Below are 20621 nucleotides of genomic sequence, written 5' to 3' on the forward strand. Positions count from 1 at the left end.
TACTTTAGTGTGAAACTCTCCTACTTTAGCAAACTCCTATTCACTCTTCATATTCTTGTTGCTGCTCTGGTTGAACCCCTATTCCACTTGACATGCTGGAATGTGGGAGTAGGTCACAATGAGTTTTCAGGCAAGGGCTTGGAGGTGCTTAGCTGTCAAGTACCTTGATCTGAAGGACACATTCAGGGTGAGGGTTACTAACCACTGCTTGAGGGTAAATTGCCACATGAATAGAGGCTCACTCTGCCTTGTGGTAGTTCATTGGGAGACAGAATGTCATTCTGACTTTTACAAAGAACCTGTCTGCAGAGGACCTACCTAAGGATGTACCTGTTAATAGCAGGTTGTTCAGGAATAACAGTGTTATGCAAGTCTTGCCCCAATACTGGTTACTTGGCATTCACAGTGTAGGCCCAGTTTCCTGACAACTTCGGACACAAATTGGTTGCACTTACTCCTTCATATCCCCATGTCTTTCACAATTACTGGCAAGATAATATCAGTGGTGGTATACACATATGTTGTACATCTAATAATCAGGTGACCTGAATCAATTTTGGTGCTTCTAGCAGTTACGAGTTTTTTTATCCTTGGGACAGGAGTGAATTGCAGATTTCTCTTAGTGTATCATCCACCAGGATATGTGAGAGAATTTCTGCAGTTCTCTGAGCTCCTCACCGACACTGTGCATTGCTGCCCACAACTGTTGATCCTGGGAGATTTTATTGCCTGGTTCTTTACAAGACAAACAAACTCACAATGGAACTTCACAGTCTTGGAGAGTTTAATCTTTACTCAGGCAGCTACCACTACAACTCATACTTCTGGATTCTCACTGCACTTGGCTTTCCAGCCTACTTTAAAGACTGGAGATTCCATTATGGAACCAATCTCCTACTTTGATATTGACCTTTGGGGGAGGTACTAAAAGGGAGGGTTATCAGACATATGCTGATGACATTTACCTTTGGAAGAATTTCTAGAGCCCATCCTTAAATGGATGTCATAGAGTTGATGGAGGGTCAATGAATTACAGTCTAAGCTCATGCTAATGTGCATCCCAGTATTCACTGAATTATCTTCCTCTTCTCTACCCCCCTGCTATTTATGGGTTGGAGGACAGATTGAATTTTGTTTTATGGGTATATGATCTGGGTGTAATTCTTGTTTAAAAGACCACTATTAAATTATCATTTAAGACATATGCACACATATGTTAATATTGAAGAAATGTGAATGTTTTTATTTCACTTACATGAATTGTACATTATATATGTTTTCTTTATTTATAACAACTGTCATTCAGTCCAACATTACATAAATTGTGCAATTCTTCCCTTCCTTTAAAAGCCACTCCTCCTTCTGAATATTATTCTGCATGTACTGTTCCCACAAATTCCATTTATTAATATGTACTTTGCTTCTCCCCTTTTCTAAAGAACTCACTTCTAATTCCGTTATCTCTTTTACAAAATTCAATACTACAATTACAGTTCATTTAGATTTGTATTTCCATTTCCTAGTAATTGCTGCTTTACCTCTTTCTTCCCCCTGCCTCAGGAAAAATTATTTTATGCATGCTTGGGCTATAAAATACAAACACTTTCAAGCAAAAATCCTAAACCTGGCTTGGGAGGGTTGGGATAATGGTTAGGGTGTTTACTTCACAGTCACAAAGTACAGGTTTGATTCTCACCTTTGAGAGGAATCTGGCTAAGCTTAAAATGGCCCACAAGGGTAGTTAGCCTAGTACTTACCTATGAACCTTATGGACATTGTTGCATAATCAGCAGCCATACATAATTCCTCCTATTGTTCTATTATAAATTGTTTTTCCAGTCTCTTTCCCATTCTGTTCTTACAGCTATCATGCAATAATTTACATTCCCTGCCAATTATTTATTTTTTAACAACAGCTTCCATTCTAGATTTGACTAAAAACTCTAGCAAAGCAGGTCTTTCACTTAGCCCCCCCCATCTCTTTCTCTTTGCCTATACTCTGATATCAATGCCTGGTAGTGAAGAGAGTCCCTAACCTGCAGTCCAAACTTCTTCTTCTTGTACTCATCCCACTCTATTACATTTTTCTTTCTATTTACTTGTCTTCTATACATTATTTTTTGCTATTTTTCTCCTGTAAATTCCAGTACCATCTTGCCAGTTTTCTGTACCCCTACTTGCAGTCATCCTTACTGGCAAAATCTGTTTTTTTCATTCCTATGCTGGCTTAGTTCATAGAATACTTTCTGAAACTTTATGAATACAATATTCTGTATGGGTGTTATTAGTTTCTTTAAGGATCTGCATCCAAAAATCCTGGCCTTTCCTTATATTTTGATCTTTCTCTGCTTCATCATAGCCCCTTTCCACTTTGGTTTATAACCATCTGTTTGTGTTATCTGTAAGAGTTTTAACTGTGAAGCTCTAAAATATCCCTTCACATCAGGTAATACTAAACCACCTTGTTCTGTTAGAAGGATCAACTTACCCCACTTAACTCTTGCCCTCTTCCTCACTCAGACAAATTCCTTCAACTCTTTTTTAATTATCTTCCACAAATTTTCTATGGTTGATAAACATATGCCTGATCTGTATATAAAATTAGAAGGACTAAAACATTTTCATTGCTTGTATCTTATTATCCAAATCCATAAACACCAGCTTCTCATTTTTTGTATTATATTTTGTTTAGTCTCTTCCCACATACTCTTGGCTGCTAGAACAGAAGTTTTTAATTCAGATTCCTAAACACTTCATCTTATCATGTCCTCAGAAATATGGGTATTGCTTAGCCAATTTGTGTGTGCATACAAAATTTACAGCCAATAGCTTTTGTTTTATCTTCATTAATTTTATATCCCAAAAAAATACTTGAAAATACTTCAAAATATTTCATAACACAAAAATGCCCATTTCTGGATTTATCGAGTACAAAATAATATCATCTGCAAATAAAGCCAACTTTTCTTGATTAACATACTAATTATATTCCTGAATTTCTGAGTCCCTTACTTTCTTTTCCAATAGTTCCAAATATAAAGTAAATACCAATAGGGAAAGAGGGCATTCCTGCCTGGTTCTTCTATTCAAATGCATCCCACTCCCTAACTATAACTTCTTAAGATATTTCCACTACCCATTCCTTAAATTCCTCTCTTTTTTAACAAGCAGGCAGGAAGCACGAGTACTTCCTTTTTACTTTGTTGCCCTGCATTTTTGTCTTAGTTTTTAATTGGTGCATGATCTGAAATAGTTATTACATGTGTATCAAAGATTTCAAATAAATGCAAATGATCACTGAAACATAACTTCTATCGAATATAGCCCAGTTATTGTACCTTGGGGAATAATACGTAAATTCTGTCTGAGTTCCTACTTCTAAACTCACATCTTCCGCACCAAATATTTTCATACATATCTTCAGAAATGTAACCTATTTTGTTATATCTTCCCTTGTAGATCCTCCTGGTGCATCCTCACAACTGCAAATCAAGTTCCACTCCCTACCTATAAGTAATATTTCCTGCTGAAGCTGATTATGTCTCCCAAAAACTTCATAAGCTCTATAACAGCAGTTTTTGGTGGAATATAAATACATGTCAGCCTAATCCTCCTCCCTTGCCAGCTGCATCTTACTCCCACAAATCTGCCATTATTGTCTCTTTTTCTTCTATCACAGTTAATATAATTACTCCCCTTTTCCTTTGTCCCTGATATTCTGCTGAATATTCATCCTGAAATCTTCTCTTTGTCAAATTCACATGCTCATTTCTTTCAAAATGTGTTTCCTGCAGCATTGTTATCTGCACTCTGTATTTCTTAATATAATTCAATACTATTGTCTTTTGTCTATTCCCATAAGGCCATTCACATTCCAAGATAATATGGACAGCACATGGATAGTATAGCCATTATGATAAAAAGCTATCACTCCCACCTATTATATATGACAATTTTTCTGAAAGTGTATTTCCAACTTTTGCATTGCATGCACATACTAATGCGTGGCAGGCTGATCCTTTGTATAATTGTTCATTTTCATTTCCATCTGAACCTATGTCACACTTTTCAAAACCTTTTGATTTAATGAAAATTCTCAAACAAAAAAAAAAAAAACAAAGAAACAAAAAACCAAACACATTTTCAAAACACCACAATCCGCTATTAACTTAGAAAAAACATGCAAAACTATGAACATCATAAAAAAAAGGAAGTTTAACCCTCCAGATGGGAACAATTGCCTTAAATCAACAGCTGCACCACAGGTATTACCTAATCTAAAATTAAGGTTACCTGTGCAAAACAAATGCTACGGCCTGTGTTCCCACTTACACTGATTGCTGTCTGTTCTTTTTATATTTCTTCCAGATATGAATAATAGCATGTATGCTTTCAGAAAACATTACCTTTTAGCCCTATGAAAAAGTGGATTGGCTATCTTTAAATAAAACTGAAATAAAAAACTCCAGCTTTACTCTGTCGCATATCGCCTACTCAGAGGCGATCTCTGCCTAACATACAAAGCTATGTCAAACCCAGAGCTGTTGGACATGCTCCACGTAAAGAAATTCCCAATCCCTCCGAGCTACATGCTCTAGGGACTTAAACCTTGTCACCACAATAAACAGAACATGCTGGAGGGATAGATTCCTATCTCAGAGAATTCCCATACTCTGGAACAAGCTACCTATCTATATCAAACAAAACTCCTTAGTAGCACTCTTCAAGAAAAATCTTGATGATTGGATGGGAGATAGGAAATTCACCCCGGGGATCACTTCTGTGGCTCTGCTTGACAGGGGCACAGGAAAATAATTTTCTTGGGTGGCAAAAGCCAGGGTACCATTTGGCTAGGCTTATATAGGCCCTAAGGCCAATAGCCTAGTACCTACCTATGAACCTATGAACCTATGTAAACTGTACTGCTGAATTCATTAAAGTATTAAGGCTGCTACGGAGGCTGCTATCTCTTCTTCAATTCCCACAATTTTAAACTTTATTTTCACCGAACTGCTTGCCACTGAAGCTTTAAATTTTGCATTTCCCTCAAAAAAGAATCCTTAGAACTCTCAAGATTAATTGCCTAGACCTGCAGACAGCTTGTCTCCATGTGAAAGTAGTCAGCAATAAGAAAAACAGTTAAAAGCTTTGCAGTTCCATGAAGGAATCTTTGTAAATTTTACTCAGAACATAATGTAGAGAATTCCCCTGGCCAACTGCCTTCAGCTGTGACCTTCTTGTCTTCCACTAAGAGCAACTGCTAATGGAAAAAAAAGGTAATAATATTGCAGATGCAAAAACTTAGCATTTCCATACATTTCATAATTGTGTCTTATTTTTTAAGAGTATTTGCTTAAAAAATGTTCATAGCTTAAGCCAATGGTGTTAAGCTAAGCATTCACCCTTGTAAACAAAAGGAACATTATCTTAATTCTACATGTAATATGATCAGTACACTTTTAAACCCCACCCCAGTGGCCCAAGATCATAGCATGTTAACATTAAACTTGCTTTTGTTTACATTTCTTCTCGTTTTGCACTGTAAAGAATATATTTCTTACAACTAAACAAGTACTTGTTTACCTTAATATCTTTAACACATATAGCAGTCGCTGAAAAGACTTCCCACATTTAAAATACCCCTGACTACTCACCACACAAAATTGCTTTATTATATATGTGTTTATATTAGATTGTCAAAAGGGCATTACAGTGAATGCCGTTTCGACGACACAAAAATCAGAGAAAGAAAACAGCGAAACCCCACGTCACCGATTTTTTTTCCTAGGGAAAAAAAATCAGTTGACCAACAATACTCAATGCACTAGGTAAAACATTACAAAGTGGGGGCTTCACCCCCACCCCCCAACTAAATATACCAACTCTGAGATCACACTACAGTGAGGTAAAGGGCAATGTCATGGCTCAGGCCAAGCGATTTAGTTCCCTAGGAACAAAATCGATGACCTTGGCATTCACTGTTTTCAGATTTCTCTGTTTATGTGTCATCGAAACGGCATTTGCTGTAATGCCGTTTCGACAATCTAATATACACCCATTATATATAACATGCAGTTTATACCAGGAAACGTTCTAAACATTCTCTACAAATACTAGTAAGAACAAAACTGTTTTACTTATAGTTACTTTGCATCTTTAGTGTCCTTCTAAACATAAATGCCATAAAGAGGGGTATATGCTTTACCGTCCACCCACAAGTTTAACAAAGTCACAAAAATCCAGTCTTTTTCAGCCACTTTTTCTTCCAAAGCAATATTTCACAAATGTAGCTGATGCTTTACAGTCTCCCATTTATTCACTAATTTCATTATTGCTGGTCTTCTGTCTGTTCATCTCAATCTCCCAGTACTAGGCTCTGGTTCAAGTCTTAGTCATTCCTGATTCTTCCAGTTAACTCCTGTGTTTCTTTCCGTCTCTCAAGCATTTTCCTATGGAATATTGGAAAAGGTTTCACTAGCAAAGTCCCTCTATGAGCCTTACTGTCTGAAGAATGAGAAGCAGAGTCCCCTTTAAATTACTGGCTCACTTTTTTGTTTGATAAAATTTTTATGAAAAAAGAAGCCGGCAAGATGATAAACCTCAGCAGATGCACTAATTCCAGACACAGTGATATTAATAAACTGCAAGTAAAATTTATTTTAAGCTCAACAATAATAGGCTTTTCGTCAGTGTCCCACACCAACTTCATCAGAAAAACAAACAATACCTTCCAACTTACACCTTAATAAAAGGCTCATAAATCACATGACTACTTAGCAATTAAGCCAATACATTCACAACACCTGCTCAAACCCTTCCCTGAGAACTCAACCTTACTGAACAAGCAGTAAAAGGAATATCCATACTTTTGTAAGCCATGCTAAAATAGATAAAAAATACATGCAGAAATTAAAATGGATGCAATCTACAAAAATAAATACAATAAAATTACCTAACCAAACTTCTTAATTTTAAAATACAAGAAATGGATAACATTTCATTTAAGCCTGGATAATGATAAGCTTCAAGTTTTAGCTGCCAAATGAATTCCTTTTGTTCTAAAAGTAACATATCTGGACCCCCCCCTATTAGAAGGAACTACCTGATCAATGACTGAAAAAGTAAATTCATGACCGGGTATATCTTAACATGCCTGGCAAGCGCATTCTCCATCTTCTCTTTTCTGATGGCATAAAGGTGTCCATAAAGGCGTTCTTGAAGTTTCATATCCGTTTTTCCTATACAAAACACTGGGCATGAAGAGCACCTAGCCAAACATACCACATGTGAACTGGTACAGTTAAATATACCCCTGATGGGGTATTTGGTCTCCCCAATACTAAAATAGGTCCCTGCTTTAATAAACCTACAGTATATACACATATTGCATTTGGACATCCCCCTAACCAGGGCATAGTTCGATTTCATCTGTAGAATACTCTTCAGATTCAACCCCCTCCTAAACACCACCTTGGGTGCAATCTCAAACTGTGAGTTACCTTGCATGTCTAATCGTAAAATACTCCAATTTTTCTTTATGATGGAGGAAATATCCCCTGCATCAACACTGAAAGTTGTAATAAAACTGGAAAGGTAATTCACATGGGCTTGCATATGGGATGGCTCGGGGTTCTGGGGTGTTACATTATTACCCAAAATTGGTACATAGAACCCATTCTTCCTCTTACCGCAAACTTCCTTGACCAATTCAGATATGAGATGGTCCGGGTATCCCCTGTTCAAAAAAAGGCCACGAATAAACTCACATTCTTCAAGGAAGTCGCTGAACTTAGACACCATCCTCGTCACCCTCACCAACTGCCAATTTACTATTGACCTCTTCTGATGGAAGGGGTGACTGCTCTCAAAATGTAAATAACTGTTAGAAAAAGTTACTTTATGATGAATTTTGGCAGTAAAACAGCCTAAAGTTATATCCTTAAATAACTCCACATCTAAGTAAGAGATCCTCTCCTTAGAGAAATTGAATGTAAATTTCAAAAAACTGGTGGAGGTATTGAAACTATCTAACAGTATCTCAGCCACTTCCCTCTCCCCCTGTAGGATGATAAAAATATCATCCAAGAATCTAGTATAAAGCAGAGTTTTCTCCTGAATGATAGGATTAGGGAAAACAAACTCTCTCTCCCAGTAAGTCATCACCAAATTGGCGACGCTGACCTCACAAGGAGACCCCATAGGGACCCCTATTAATTGGTGGAAGCAACGATTGTTAAAGGAGAAAAAATTGCAGGTCAGTATGATGTCCAATAACTCCCTCACCATCAGAATGTCCCCAGCAGGTGCCTGTTTAATGGTCATGATAACTTTAATCCATTCTAACGCTATGGAATGAGGGATGGAAGAGTACAAATCAATAACATCGATTGTCAAGAAATTGCTCTCCCCGTACAAGGAGTACGATTAAATCTCTCAAGAAATGACCAGGAGTCTTTAGAAATGTGGGACTCACTGGACGCATACTTTTTCAAAATCGTGTCCACCACCTTTGCCCCAGCATAAGTCACACTGCCCCTTGCACTCACCAATTGGCGCATGGGTGGATCATGCACATTCTTATGAATCTTCGGATTGCCAAACAGGACAGGTATCCTGTGGTTAGGGGTACAGATATAGTTAAAAACTTCCACATTAATAACTCCATTAATGAACATGTCATTGAAATAAGTGCAGACCCTGGTCACACTCTGGTTCAACTCATTTTTCGAAACCTCCCTATAGGTTTCAGATGCCAGAATATTTTCCATTCTCTGAATGTAATCTACCTCTTCCATCACTACCAGTCCTCCCCCCTTATTTGGCTGCATAACCCTCATAGAAGAGTTGGTTAATAATTCTAAAAGACACTTCTCATCTTTGTTGATATTATAAGTGACAATTCGTTTATGTTTCAATAAATGACGAATGTCTAAATCACACAGTCGTTCAAAAAGACAAAGAGAATGATGTAAAGGGGGATTAAATGTACTTGGAACGTGAAAATCCTTCGGCATCATGACCTGATCACCAAAAATAAGCTGGAAATTAAGTTTTCTGATAAAAAGCTTGAGGTCAATCAAGGTATTGGCCACATCTGCCCTCCTACTGGGTACAAATGTCAGACCCTTAGCTAGGAGATCCACCAATGGTGGGGTAAAAACAAACCCTGAATAGTTGTAAATCTTAAAGTCCTTTCCAGCGCTGGTAACAATCTGACGCAGGCTCATTACTGGGAATACTGTAGAAAAGACAGGCGAACCTAATTCCTCCTCCTGGTTCTGTATCTCTACCTCCTCCCCGGAGAGGGTTGATGGGTTGAGGCATTGTCCTGAAAATTTTGATCCTCGGCCTCTGGTACTAAATCAGATGGTTGGTTCCGAGAAGACAACCGGTCACTGTGCCGAGTCTGGTTCCGTTGGACTGAACCATCAGGAGCATCTACCTCATTCCCAAATGATGACCTATTGGTCCTAGAAGTATCTATAGCTGGCGTAGGACCAAAGGAAAAGGCAGCTAAAGGTAAGAAATTGCCTTGGGATCTGGGTGGTTTGGGATAGGCAAACCCCTCCCTATAAGCCTTCAAGTCCCTCTGAAGTTTCCTAATTTTATTAGAACTGATTTTATGTAATTGCTGATCGATGCTGGTGAAAATATGGTCGTAATCGTATCTATATCTGGTAAAGTTAGAATCATGTCTTACAGCCTCATCCAGCACTGTAAGCTCCCCAGACAATACACTGATGGCCTCTTTATAATGTTTACAAATCAAATTAAGTAATTCAAAGCCGTGTCTATCGAACAGCAAAAGTAAATCCTTGTGGAAGGCAGAGCCTTCCTCTAGTCCTGTAGGATACTGCCAGGATCGGAGCCCCTTGGGAACCACTTTGGACCGCTGGCACTCCTCGAAGTAAGCTACTTCCAGCTGTAACTTCCTCATCTTTATTAATTTATGGTCAAACATATTTAATTTCTGTGCCAAATCCACTTCCCCTAAAGAGCCTGGATGACTAGGGTTCCCTCCTGATACTTTGTTGAACAAAAATGGCCGATTTAACCAAATGTTTAAATTAGACCGTACCTGGCCTTGCAACAAATCACTCATCCCCGTTGCTTCTATTATACCGACTCCATCTGATCTGCCGGTATTCAAATGCGGTGAAGCAGCAGAAACTCTACAGTCAGCCCCTGTCGGTCTATTCTGCAGTTGTTCACCAATCGCATTCGCACGACAAACATCCGTTGCTGTACCTGATGACTGGAAAAGTTGAGCCCCAGCAAGGTTGGAAGAAGGAGTCCTCACCTGGAGAATGTCACTACCAAATAAAGGCTGCGAGGGCCCCACCAAATCTTCCATACGCCGTGAAAGAGAATCAACCTTCTAGGTGAGCAGATTGATTAAAACAGTTAAATCTCCCACTTCCACTTGTGGGAAAGGCTCAGGTTGTACGTCAGCCATGGCTCCCAAACCACAAAAAAAAAACTAAATACCGCAAAACAAACAAACTTGAAAAAACAAGCCGGCAAGACGATAAACCTCAGCAGATGCACCAATTCCAGACACAGTGATGTTGATAAATTGCAAGTAAAATTTATTTTAAGTTCAACAATAATAGGCTTTTTGTCAGTGTCCCACACCAACCTCATCAGAAAAACAAACAACACATTTCAACTTACACCTTAATAAAAGGCTCATAAATCACATGGCTACTTAGCAATTAAGCAAATACATTCACAACACCTGCGCAAACCCTTCCCTGAGAACTCAAGTTTACTGAATAAGCAGTAAAAGGAATATCCATACTTTTGTAAGCCATGTTAAAATAGATAAAACATAGATGCAGAAATAAAAATGGATGCAATCTACTAATCCTATCATTCAGGAGAAAACCCTGCTTTATACTAGATTCTTGGATGATATTTTTATCATCCTACAGGGGGAGAAGGAAGTGGCTGAGATACTGTTAGATAGTTTCAATACCTCCACCAGTTTTTTGAAATTTACATTCAATTTCTCTGAGGAGAGGATCTCTTACTTAGATGTGGAGTTATTTAAGGATATCCCTTTAGGCTGTTTTACTGCCAAAATTCATCGTAAAGTAACTTTTTCTAACAGTTATTTACATTTTGAGAGCAGTCACCCCTTCCATCAGAAGAGGTCGATAGTAAAGGGCAGTTGGTGAGGGTGGCGAGGGTGGTGTCCTAAGTTCAGTGACTTCCTTGAAGAATGTGAGTTTATTCGTGGCCTTTTTTTGAACAGGGGATACCCGGACCATCTCATATCTGAATTGGTCAAGGAGGTTTGCGGTAAGAGGAAGAATGGGTTCTACGTACCAATTTTGGGTAATAATGCAACACCCCAGAACCTGGAGCCATCCCATACGCAAGCCCATGTGAATTACCTTTCCAGTTTTATTACAACTTTCAGTGTTGATGCAGGGGATATTTCCTCCATCATAAAGAAAAATTGGAGTATTTTACGATTAGACATGCAAGGTAACTCACAGTTTGAGATCACACCCAAGGTGGTGTTTAGGAGGGGGTTGAATCTGAAGAGTATTCTACAGATGAAATCGAACCATGCCCTGGTTAGGGGGATGTACAAATGCAATATGTGTAAATACTGTAGGTTTATTAAAGCAGGGACCTATTTTAGTATTGGGGAGACCAAATACCCCATCAGGGGTAGATTTAACTGTACCAGTTCACATGTGGTATATTTGGCTAGGTGCTCTTCATGCCCGGTGTTTTATATAGGAAAAACTGATAGGAAACCTCAAGAATGCCTTTATGAACACCTTTATGCCATTAAAAAAAGAGAAGATGGAGAATGAGCTTGCCAGGCATGTTAAGGAATACCCGGGTCATGAATTTACTTTTTCAGTCATTGATCAGGTAGTTCCTTCTAATAGGGGGGGGGTCCAGATATGTTACTTTTAGAACAAAATGAATTAATTTCTCAGCTAAAACTAGAAGCTTATCATTATCCAGGCTTAAATGGAATCTTATCCATTTCTTGTATTTTAAAATTAAGAAGTTTGGTTAGGTAGTTTTATTGTATTTATTTTTGTAGATTGCATCCATTTTAATTTCTGCATCTATTTTTTATCTATTTTAGCATGGCTTACAAAAGTATGGATATTCCTTTTACTGCTTGTTCAGTAAGGTAGGTTGAGTTCTCAGGGTAGGGTTTGAGCAGGTGTTGTGAATGTATTGGCTTAATTGCTAAGTAGTCATGTGATTTATGAGCCTTTTATTAAGGTGTAAGTTGGAATGTGTTGTTTGTTTTTCTGATGAAGTTGGTGTGGGACACTGACGAAAAGCCTATTATTGTTGAACTTAAAATAAATTTTACTTGCAGTTTATCAACATCACTGTGTCTGGAATTGGTGCATCTGCTGAGGTTTATCGTCTTGCTGGCTTCTTTTTTCAAGTTTGATAAACTTTTTTATTTAATCCTTAGCCTGGTGTGCATCAAAACATATTACGCTGATTGGCCAGCGCTTTGCAACTTAGATTGGCCATGGCAAAAACACGGAATTAGGTACTAATGGAAAATTTTTGGCCGCCCAGTTTTTTTCCATTAGTATAACTAACACTGTCTGTTTAACAGGGTAATGGTTTTAAAATAAAGACGAGAGATCTCCGTTAAGCTTTTGCCGGCGCTTCTTTAAACCCATTTAACCATAGCTAAACCCATTTAAAAACACAAAAAGAAAGAGAAAAAAGAAAGCAAGATCTTTTTTTACTGTTTTGCTATGTTAAATGGGTTTAACATAAGATAGACAGTTAAAAATAAAAGACGGACATCTCCGCCGGCTTTTTTTTTTCCCTCCCTATGTTAAACCCATTTAAAACATAGCTAAACATAAAAAAAAAAAAGAGATCTTGCTTTCTCTTGTTTCTGCTTTGCTCACACTCTGATGATGTGCCGCTTGGCGCCGCAGTATGTCAGCAATAAATACTTTTTGGGTGTGGTAAATGCTTATCCACCACGGTGTTTTGTTTTTTGGTCCGGTCGGGCCGCCCTCTGGGACAAAACCAAACACAACCGTACCAGCATTACCCACACCCAGGCGTGGGTTATTGCTATAAGATTACCCCCCAGGAAAAAATACTCTGGATACAGTAGCTTGAATTCACACCTGTATCTCAGCATTCCTTGACTGCTGGGATAAATTTGGTTCTCTTCTACCAAAAGTACAGTGAAAAATCATTTTCTACAAATACTCTACTGTCTCCAATTTTTAATACTTTGCCCATCTGCCAAAGTTTTGTCAGAATCAACTCTCTGTTGGTATGACTGCATCTTTACAAAGCTTACTCTACCAAATTCTTTCTCTGCATAGGTTTTGGCTTCTTTCCCATGGTTACATCTGGAGCGTACATGTTAAAGTGCTTTTTCAGTTAACAAATCCTGCTGTGGAATACCAGTCCAGTTGCTTATTTATGCTTTCATAAAATGAAGACTCTGTTCCTTTCAGTTTCTCTGGTACAACAGCAAATCTCAGGTTTCTCTGTGTACTCTTTTACCTCTACTATTTTTTTGGAACTGTTCTTCTTGAGAAGCCTTATATTCATTTTTTCTTTACTTCATCCACTGATTTTTGTAGTTTTATCAGTTGACCTGAACAAGTAGTTAAAGCTTTTTCTACTTTTCCAGCATTTTGTTATTTGAGTTGATAAATTCCTTCAATGTTTCATTTATTTAATCACCTCTGAGTATAACTGATTTATTTTTCCTCTAAATTACTGGAAGCCATTTCTTGAATCAAAGCTGAAGCTTGAACTGTTTTTTTTTTTTTTTTTTTTTGCTGAACAGCTGCAAAATCCTTTTCAGGCAGTGTTTTCTCTTCACCTTTTCTAGAAGAGTTTCTTTCAGATTATCCAAATTTCTTCTTTGCTGGCATCCAGACAGTGTACTTACTAGCTAATAACTGAGTTTACCCCTATCCCCCCCCCCAAAAAAAAAAAAAACAGTTTCAATGCCCTTTTCTAAGTTTCTGTTTTCACACTGAGAGAGCCAAAGTTAAGCTGTTGCGTAATGTGCAGCCATCTTGGAAGTTGAGACAGCAGAGTGTCTGTGAAAAATAATTATTCAATATAGACCAGGCAGAAGAGAAGCAACTTTATCCAATCAAGAAATGTTGAGAGGCAGAAGTGAGAGTCTAGCTGCTGTATCCATTTTTTTTCAGAATATTTTTCCTGAAGGATAAAATACATTTTTGGATGCAGATTAGGTTAAGGAGGAAATAAAACTTTATCCAACAAAAAGTGAGCAAACAAGCAGCTAGGGACTCTGCTTCTCATTCTACTGACAACAAGGCTCATACACAGACTGTGCCAGTAAAACCTTTTCCATTGTTACAAAGAAAAAAGTTTGACAGACAGAGACAGAGATAAAGCACTGAAGTTAACTAGAAGACTCTGGCATACATTGGACTTGAACCAAAGTCTAGTGTTTGGAGCTGGAGATGATCAGGAAGAAGACCACCAGCACTGTAATTAGTGAATAAATGTGAGACTATAAGGCATCAATCACATTTGTGAAACATGGCTCTGCAAGAAAAAATGTCTGAGAAAGACTGGAATTTTGTTGACTCTGTTAAGCTTGTGGGTAGACTATATACCATATACCCCACTTTATGTCATTGATGGTTAGAATGACACTAAATGGAAAAACAAAGTAACTGCAAGTAAAGAAATGTTTGCATCAGTACTGGTATAAAACATTTCATTATATAAAATGTATGTTATATTGTAAAGCAGTGTTTTATACTATGCAGTCAGAGGTGTGTTAAATGGGTCTACTTTGTTTCCTTGAATCTCATTTCAATGAATTTCATTTCGCCCTGACCACATCGCTGAAAACTCAAATTACTGAAAACTCATTTCACTGAATATCATTTCACTGAACTGAACTTAGTATATATGGGACTGTGTAGAGTACTGTAAGGCAAGTAAAAGGTATATGCCCTTTTCCTCACTGTAGTGCGATCCTGGAGTTAGTATATAGTTATGGAAGGTGGGGGGCATCTCCATCAAACAGGTTTCTTTGAAACTCTTCCTCAGAAAACTGCACATTTTCCTGTCTCAATATTTGCTTTCTCCTTCATTTCCTTCACCACACCATCATCTCCTTCCCTCTCCATCTGGGCTGCCTCTACATCTGGAATGGAAACAGCAAGTGCTCCTTCGAAGTGAATCCCACTCACAACAATGTAGAGTAGGGAAAGTTCCATGATGCCTTGGCCACATTTCCCTGAATAGTCAAAATGCCCCTGAAAAAGAGGTTACTAGCCTAGTGGGACTAACCCAGTCAAAAGATAATTAAATAAATAAATGGTATAACCACTTTGTAACCATCCACCATTATCAGAAAAGCTATACTCTTAACAATTTTAAACATATTTGGATGTGTTTATGAGGAAGACAATAGAAGAAGTTTAATAACGGACTAACATTTAGGATGTTTAGGATTGTATTGTTTATTGAACACAGTATTTGTGTATTGTATGTTATGTTCTGCAGAATCGTGATATGTTTTCTCTGACCTTGAGTTTGTAGAGTTGACTGTAGTCCAACTGCAGTGGTTCTTGTGTAAACCAAAGACTGAGAAGGACACAAAAGAGGTTGGCTGATATACTGCATCATATGCTTTTGTGGGATCTACAATGATGGCATCTGTCAGCAGGTTTTGGTCCATATCAGGCCTTGGTACATGTCTTTATAAAAAAACAAAGATCAGTTTGCAGTAAAGTGTCATCATTATGTTCTTTCCTTTTCTAAATCCATTCTGTTCAATTGCAAGTAAGCCATGCATGTCCAGGTACTCCGGAATCTGTATGAATGCCAGTTTTTCGCAGATGTTAACAAGAACAGAACTGAGGTATGTCTGTAGGGGTCAGGCTGGCTGGTGGGTATATCTTTTTTTTAATACCTTTATTGAATTATCACTTGTGAGAACTTGATGCAGTCTACCATGTAAATGGAAAAATTCAGAGTATAAGCAACTAGATTATAATGCAGGTAAGAAGACAAACAATGAAACTTGAGGAAAGATCTGAAATACACTTGTGTAGTTTATCAGCTCTTGGGACACCATGGAAAGAGAGTATTTTAAGACCTGCTCTATTACGGCAACTTTTGAAGAGAAAAGGTGGTGCTTATGTGATCTGGGCCCCTACATTACCGGGCTGTGTGAGCTACACACTGCAAAGAACAGATTAGCAGAAGCTGGTGGCTAAGACAACCACAACATCTGCTGCCTTTAAACAATTCCAGAGAGTATTAATTTACTGAATGAATGGATGGATGGATGAAAAGGGAATACTTGTTGGAATATTGCACACACTGTATATTTCTGGAGTTCTTACAGTAATACACTCTATTTGTTTGCAGTTTGAGAAAACATCATGCAGACTGTAGAACAAGAAAGTAATAGTAATATGGTTTAACAACACAATGGTGTAATCCAATTCTTTAAAGAAAAACTTTTATTTTTTTATTAATACAGATGCACCAAAAATAAAAAAGTCAAAAATAGTATAATCAAATAGGTATAAGGTACAATACGGAAGATATGAATAGTAGTGAAAAAATGCAAATATGAGCTGTTGGTGAATATAGCAATAACCCACGCCTGGGTGTGGGTAATGCTGGATTTACCCACGGTTGGTGTGGTTTGGTCAAGAGGGCGAAGCCCGAGTGGCCAAACAAAGACAACCATGGGTAAATCCAGCATTACCCACACCCACAAGTGGGTTATTGCTATTATACAATGACATTATTTAAGAAAAAAAATACTTACTTTTCTTAAATAATGGCATTATATAATGCCTCCTTGCTGCCCTTCCACAGCTGTCTAGTAGTCTGCGGCAGTTCTGATGTACTGCGCATGCGTAGGCTTACGCAGTACATCAGAGTTGTGGGAGGAAGCAACGGAGAAAGCAAGATCTCTGTTGCTTTTACGAAGTGTCTCGCTATGTTAAAGGAGTTTAACATAGCGAGACAGCTTTAAAAAAAGCAAAGGAGAAAGGGAGATCTCCATTACTTTTTTTAAAGCCGTCTCGCTATGTTAAACTCCTTTAACATAGTGAGACAGTGTCTAAACAGCAACAGAGATCTTGCATTCTCCGTTGCTGTAAAAAAAGACTTATACTAATGGAAAAGTCCGGCGACGGACCTTTTCCATTAGTATAAGTCTGATTTACAACATGCACACTGACCAATCAGTGTGCACGTTTTGGAATATTAATTAATGAGGGGGTCCTTGTATAATAAACAATAATTGCTAACGCGACATTGTGATAATAAATTATTTACAATATAGACAAGATTTTTGAAGTTTTTCGATGGGAAGCATTGTCACACCTGCTGGTAATATACAACCACAGCCTAATCGTGAGAAAGTTAGGAAATGTAACCAGAACTGAAGCATTTACTTTTACTTTACCTGGTGAGATAAGTTTTTTGTTGTGGCCTGAAGTTTTAGTAGTTAGTAAGGTATTTCAAATAGCTAGGTAAAGATCACCAAAATCTGGTATCTAAGAGGAAGAAGCTGTGATTAGTAAATACATTGTAGCTTTGTTCTAGGGGTATGAAGTTTAGGCTAGACTGACAGTAAGATATGAGAATGTAGACAGACATGGTTGTGACCAGTTCTGTGGTGAGAGGTGTGTATGTATCAAGCTGCTGGAGTTTGAAGTAAAGAAATCCTTTAAAAAGCTCTTCAGTTGGAGGACGTATAGTTTTTGAAACGGTAATACTGGTGTTCAGACCTTGGGGAGTTTGGAATGAACAGATACATTTTGTTGCAAATTTAATGGAGGGATGTTACGTTTTACCTAAAAGTTGCAGTTGTTAGAGAAAGTCCATACTCCAACTATGCTGAGAGTATTTCCTTTCTTGGCAGTGAGCATGGAGGACTGAAGTTCTGACTTGTTAATGAGCTGTTTCCTGTGCCAAGGGCATAGAGTTTAAATCTTTTTACCTTCATTTGCCTGCTGTGTGATTTTGAAGAAGTCACTTAACCAGACAGTGCTTTGGGAGAATTGGAAATTTGGGCTAGGCTCCTTAATGGTCACCTAGACTGCATGCCTAGTAACCACATATGAACTTATGGCTGCTTGTGCAGACGGGGAGAGGTAGGGTAGATTTTTCTGGCCTAGAAAAGGAGGTGGCTAATTTTTCTTATTGTATAGTTATGTCTTAGGATATTTAACAACCACTTGGATAATCAGATGAGCTGGGGAAAACAACTAAATGCTCTGTCGTTTACATGAAGAAATGCTTTTCTACAGTACAGTACTTTTCAGTAATACATACACCAGATCTCAAAATGAATATTGGAGTCTTTTCATTTTATAATTTCTGCATTACTAATGAGAACACAAACAAGTTATTAACAAACGTTACTTACTTTAAGATGTTGTATTGTGAGATGATTTTCTGCAAGGCTTTCCCTTAATTTGGCTAGGAGGCACTGTAAAGGCTTTAGGAGCTTCTGCATTTCTTCCTGATAAAGAAGGGGTACAATGTATTCAATGAATAAATATGATGCAACCTGCATGCTGTATATTATATAACTATATTACTATTACTATGTAACTATATTATTGTAACTATATTATTTCCTCATATTTTGAACTTAAACTTCTCAGAGTTTACCTCTGGTTTACTAAGTTGTTACAGTTTTACGAAAGGTTATGGTACTGTGATCCAATTTAAGTTACAAAACAAACAAAATATTTTCACATACTTGGCTGCAAAATATACACCCTAGAATGGGATAAAGTAGCAAAGAGATTTCAATCAAAACACAACTCATCTAAGTATTTCTATCTGGCCATAATGTACCACTTCCCCTCATTAGCCTGAAACACCTGAGTGAAATTCCTATAGTTCTTGCAGAAGAATAAACTGTTACCTTGAGTGAACACCATTACTTGTCACTGAAATGCACCCGGCTTCACATGTAGCTACGGGAAACATTAGTTTTAGGCTTGTTGAGTGCAGCCTTTTTTAGGCTAACCCAGATGCTCAGTCTCACTGCCTCTGGTCCCAAGCTACTTAAAAGATCAAAACAAAGTTGGTACATGAGAGATGATCACAAGGATACACACCATGTAAGCAGATTGTCAAAAGAGAAACTAATTGAGGATTTGCTTTTTGATGTAGACTCCAGCATCTACAGCACAGCTGTCATCTAAAATTAAGAAAGGGTATGGGATTCAAAAGATTAATGAAGTGATCAAGGAAAGGTGAACTTGGATTTTTATTTTTAAATGCAGAACAATCAATTTTTATTACACAAGCACAGTGCTGGAACACAAAGTATGAGAGTATGTAAAAACAGGCCAAAAGATAAGACTGCCGAGTAGTTTAAAACCTATTTGTCACTGTCACAATGAAGGTGAAAAAGGCAACATGATAATGAGTACTGAAAGAAGCAGAATCAATGAAATGGTACTGAAGGTGGAGTTATCTTTATCTTGAGTACTTAGACTATGATCCATACCTCTCCACTGTCCTGATTTTGTTCCGCAAATTTTTGTTCTGTTTCTCATAAAATTTGCATTTTTCTGGCAAATCACTAACAATTGAAGTCACTAAATAATGGCAGATACTTAAGTTTCACACTTCATATCCTTCATAAAATACATAATAATGCAAAAGCTGTTACTCCAGCAATTTTCTAAGTTTATAGGAGCAATATCTAAAACCTGTCCCTATTTTGGGCCTTTGTCCCCCCATTATTTTTGGCTTTGTCCAGATTTCTTGCACTGATAGGTTGAGAGGTATGAAACTACCCCTCAGAAATGTCAAGAAAAGCAGAGTAAAGCAGCATAGAGGCAAGGCCACCAAACAATTCATGGTCTTTATCAACAGTAACGGAGGAGGCATGAAGTGCTCCATACTCACAATTTAGAGAGAACAGATGGCAATGACTTCCACATAGCTTACTAAAGTTAGAAGGATATAAAACTTGGGTACCCTATGTTTTCTGGCCTTGGGTCTCTTCATGTACACTGTTTATCCATCTCTACTAGCCACTTCATTATTCCCCCAACCCCACTATTAATCTGAATTTTACTTGCACACTAAGATCTCCACAGTTACTGGCTTCCTTCTGCTATCAGGACTTTGCCAAGAAGCTTAGAAATCAAGAGGCATTCATGCTGTCTCAATTCATTGAAGTATTCACATAAGTGCCTGTACTACAGCTACTATACCTGACATGGTTAAGTACTTCTGTGCTCCTTCCAACATTTTACCCTGACATATAGCTGTGTACCCTGGATGATGATGATGATGACTTTTGCTTTTTAATGTGCTTTTAATCCCCCATACCTAATAAAAATTGGCAACTTCCTGGTATGACTGTGCTAGTTTGTTCCTGTACTTACAAGGCAAAAAACAACATTGGGGGATGCCATCATCCATTCAGCCATAGATGATTTTCTGATCTGATGAGTGTTGGCCCATCCTCCATTACCTATGGCCACAGGCATTAGGGCTGCTTGACACTTTAGATTTTCACAGGTTGCCAGGAACGTCCCTCAGTCCCACAAATAAACATGCCAACTTCTCTTGTCCAAATCTTTGTCCTGCACTCAATCTAG

The 20621-nt window shown here is 37.9% G+C and overlaps 1 protein-coding gene across 1 annotated transcript in view; it reads right to left on the reverse strand.

The window, feature by feature from the left end:
- LOC122793659 (zinc-binding protein A33-like) overlaps positions 1-20621 on the reverse strand; it is a 273061-nt gene that overhangs the window by 172582 nt on the left and 79858 nt on the right. Inside the window, exon 2 of the mRNA XM_044061883.1 lies at positions 18419-18514. Within this exon, the coding sequence (XP_043917818.1) occupies positions 18419-18514 (96 nt within the window). The remainder of the gene's footprint in view (positions 1-18418; positions 18515-20621) is intronic.

Source organism: Protopterus annectens, chromosome 2.part0 (genome assembly GCF_019279795.1).
Source record: "Protopterus annectens isolate FY-2018-M chromosome 2.part0, PAN1.0, whole genome shotgun sequence".
Lineage (NCBI taxonomy): Eukaryota > Metazoa > Chordata > Ceratodontiformes > Protopteridae > Protopterus > Protopterus annectens.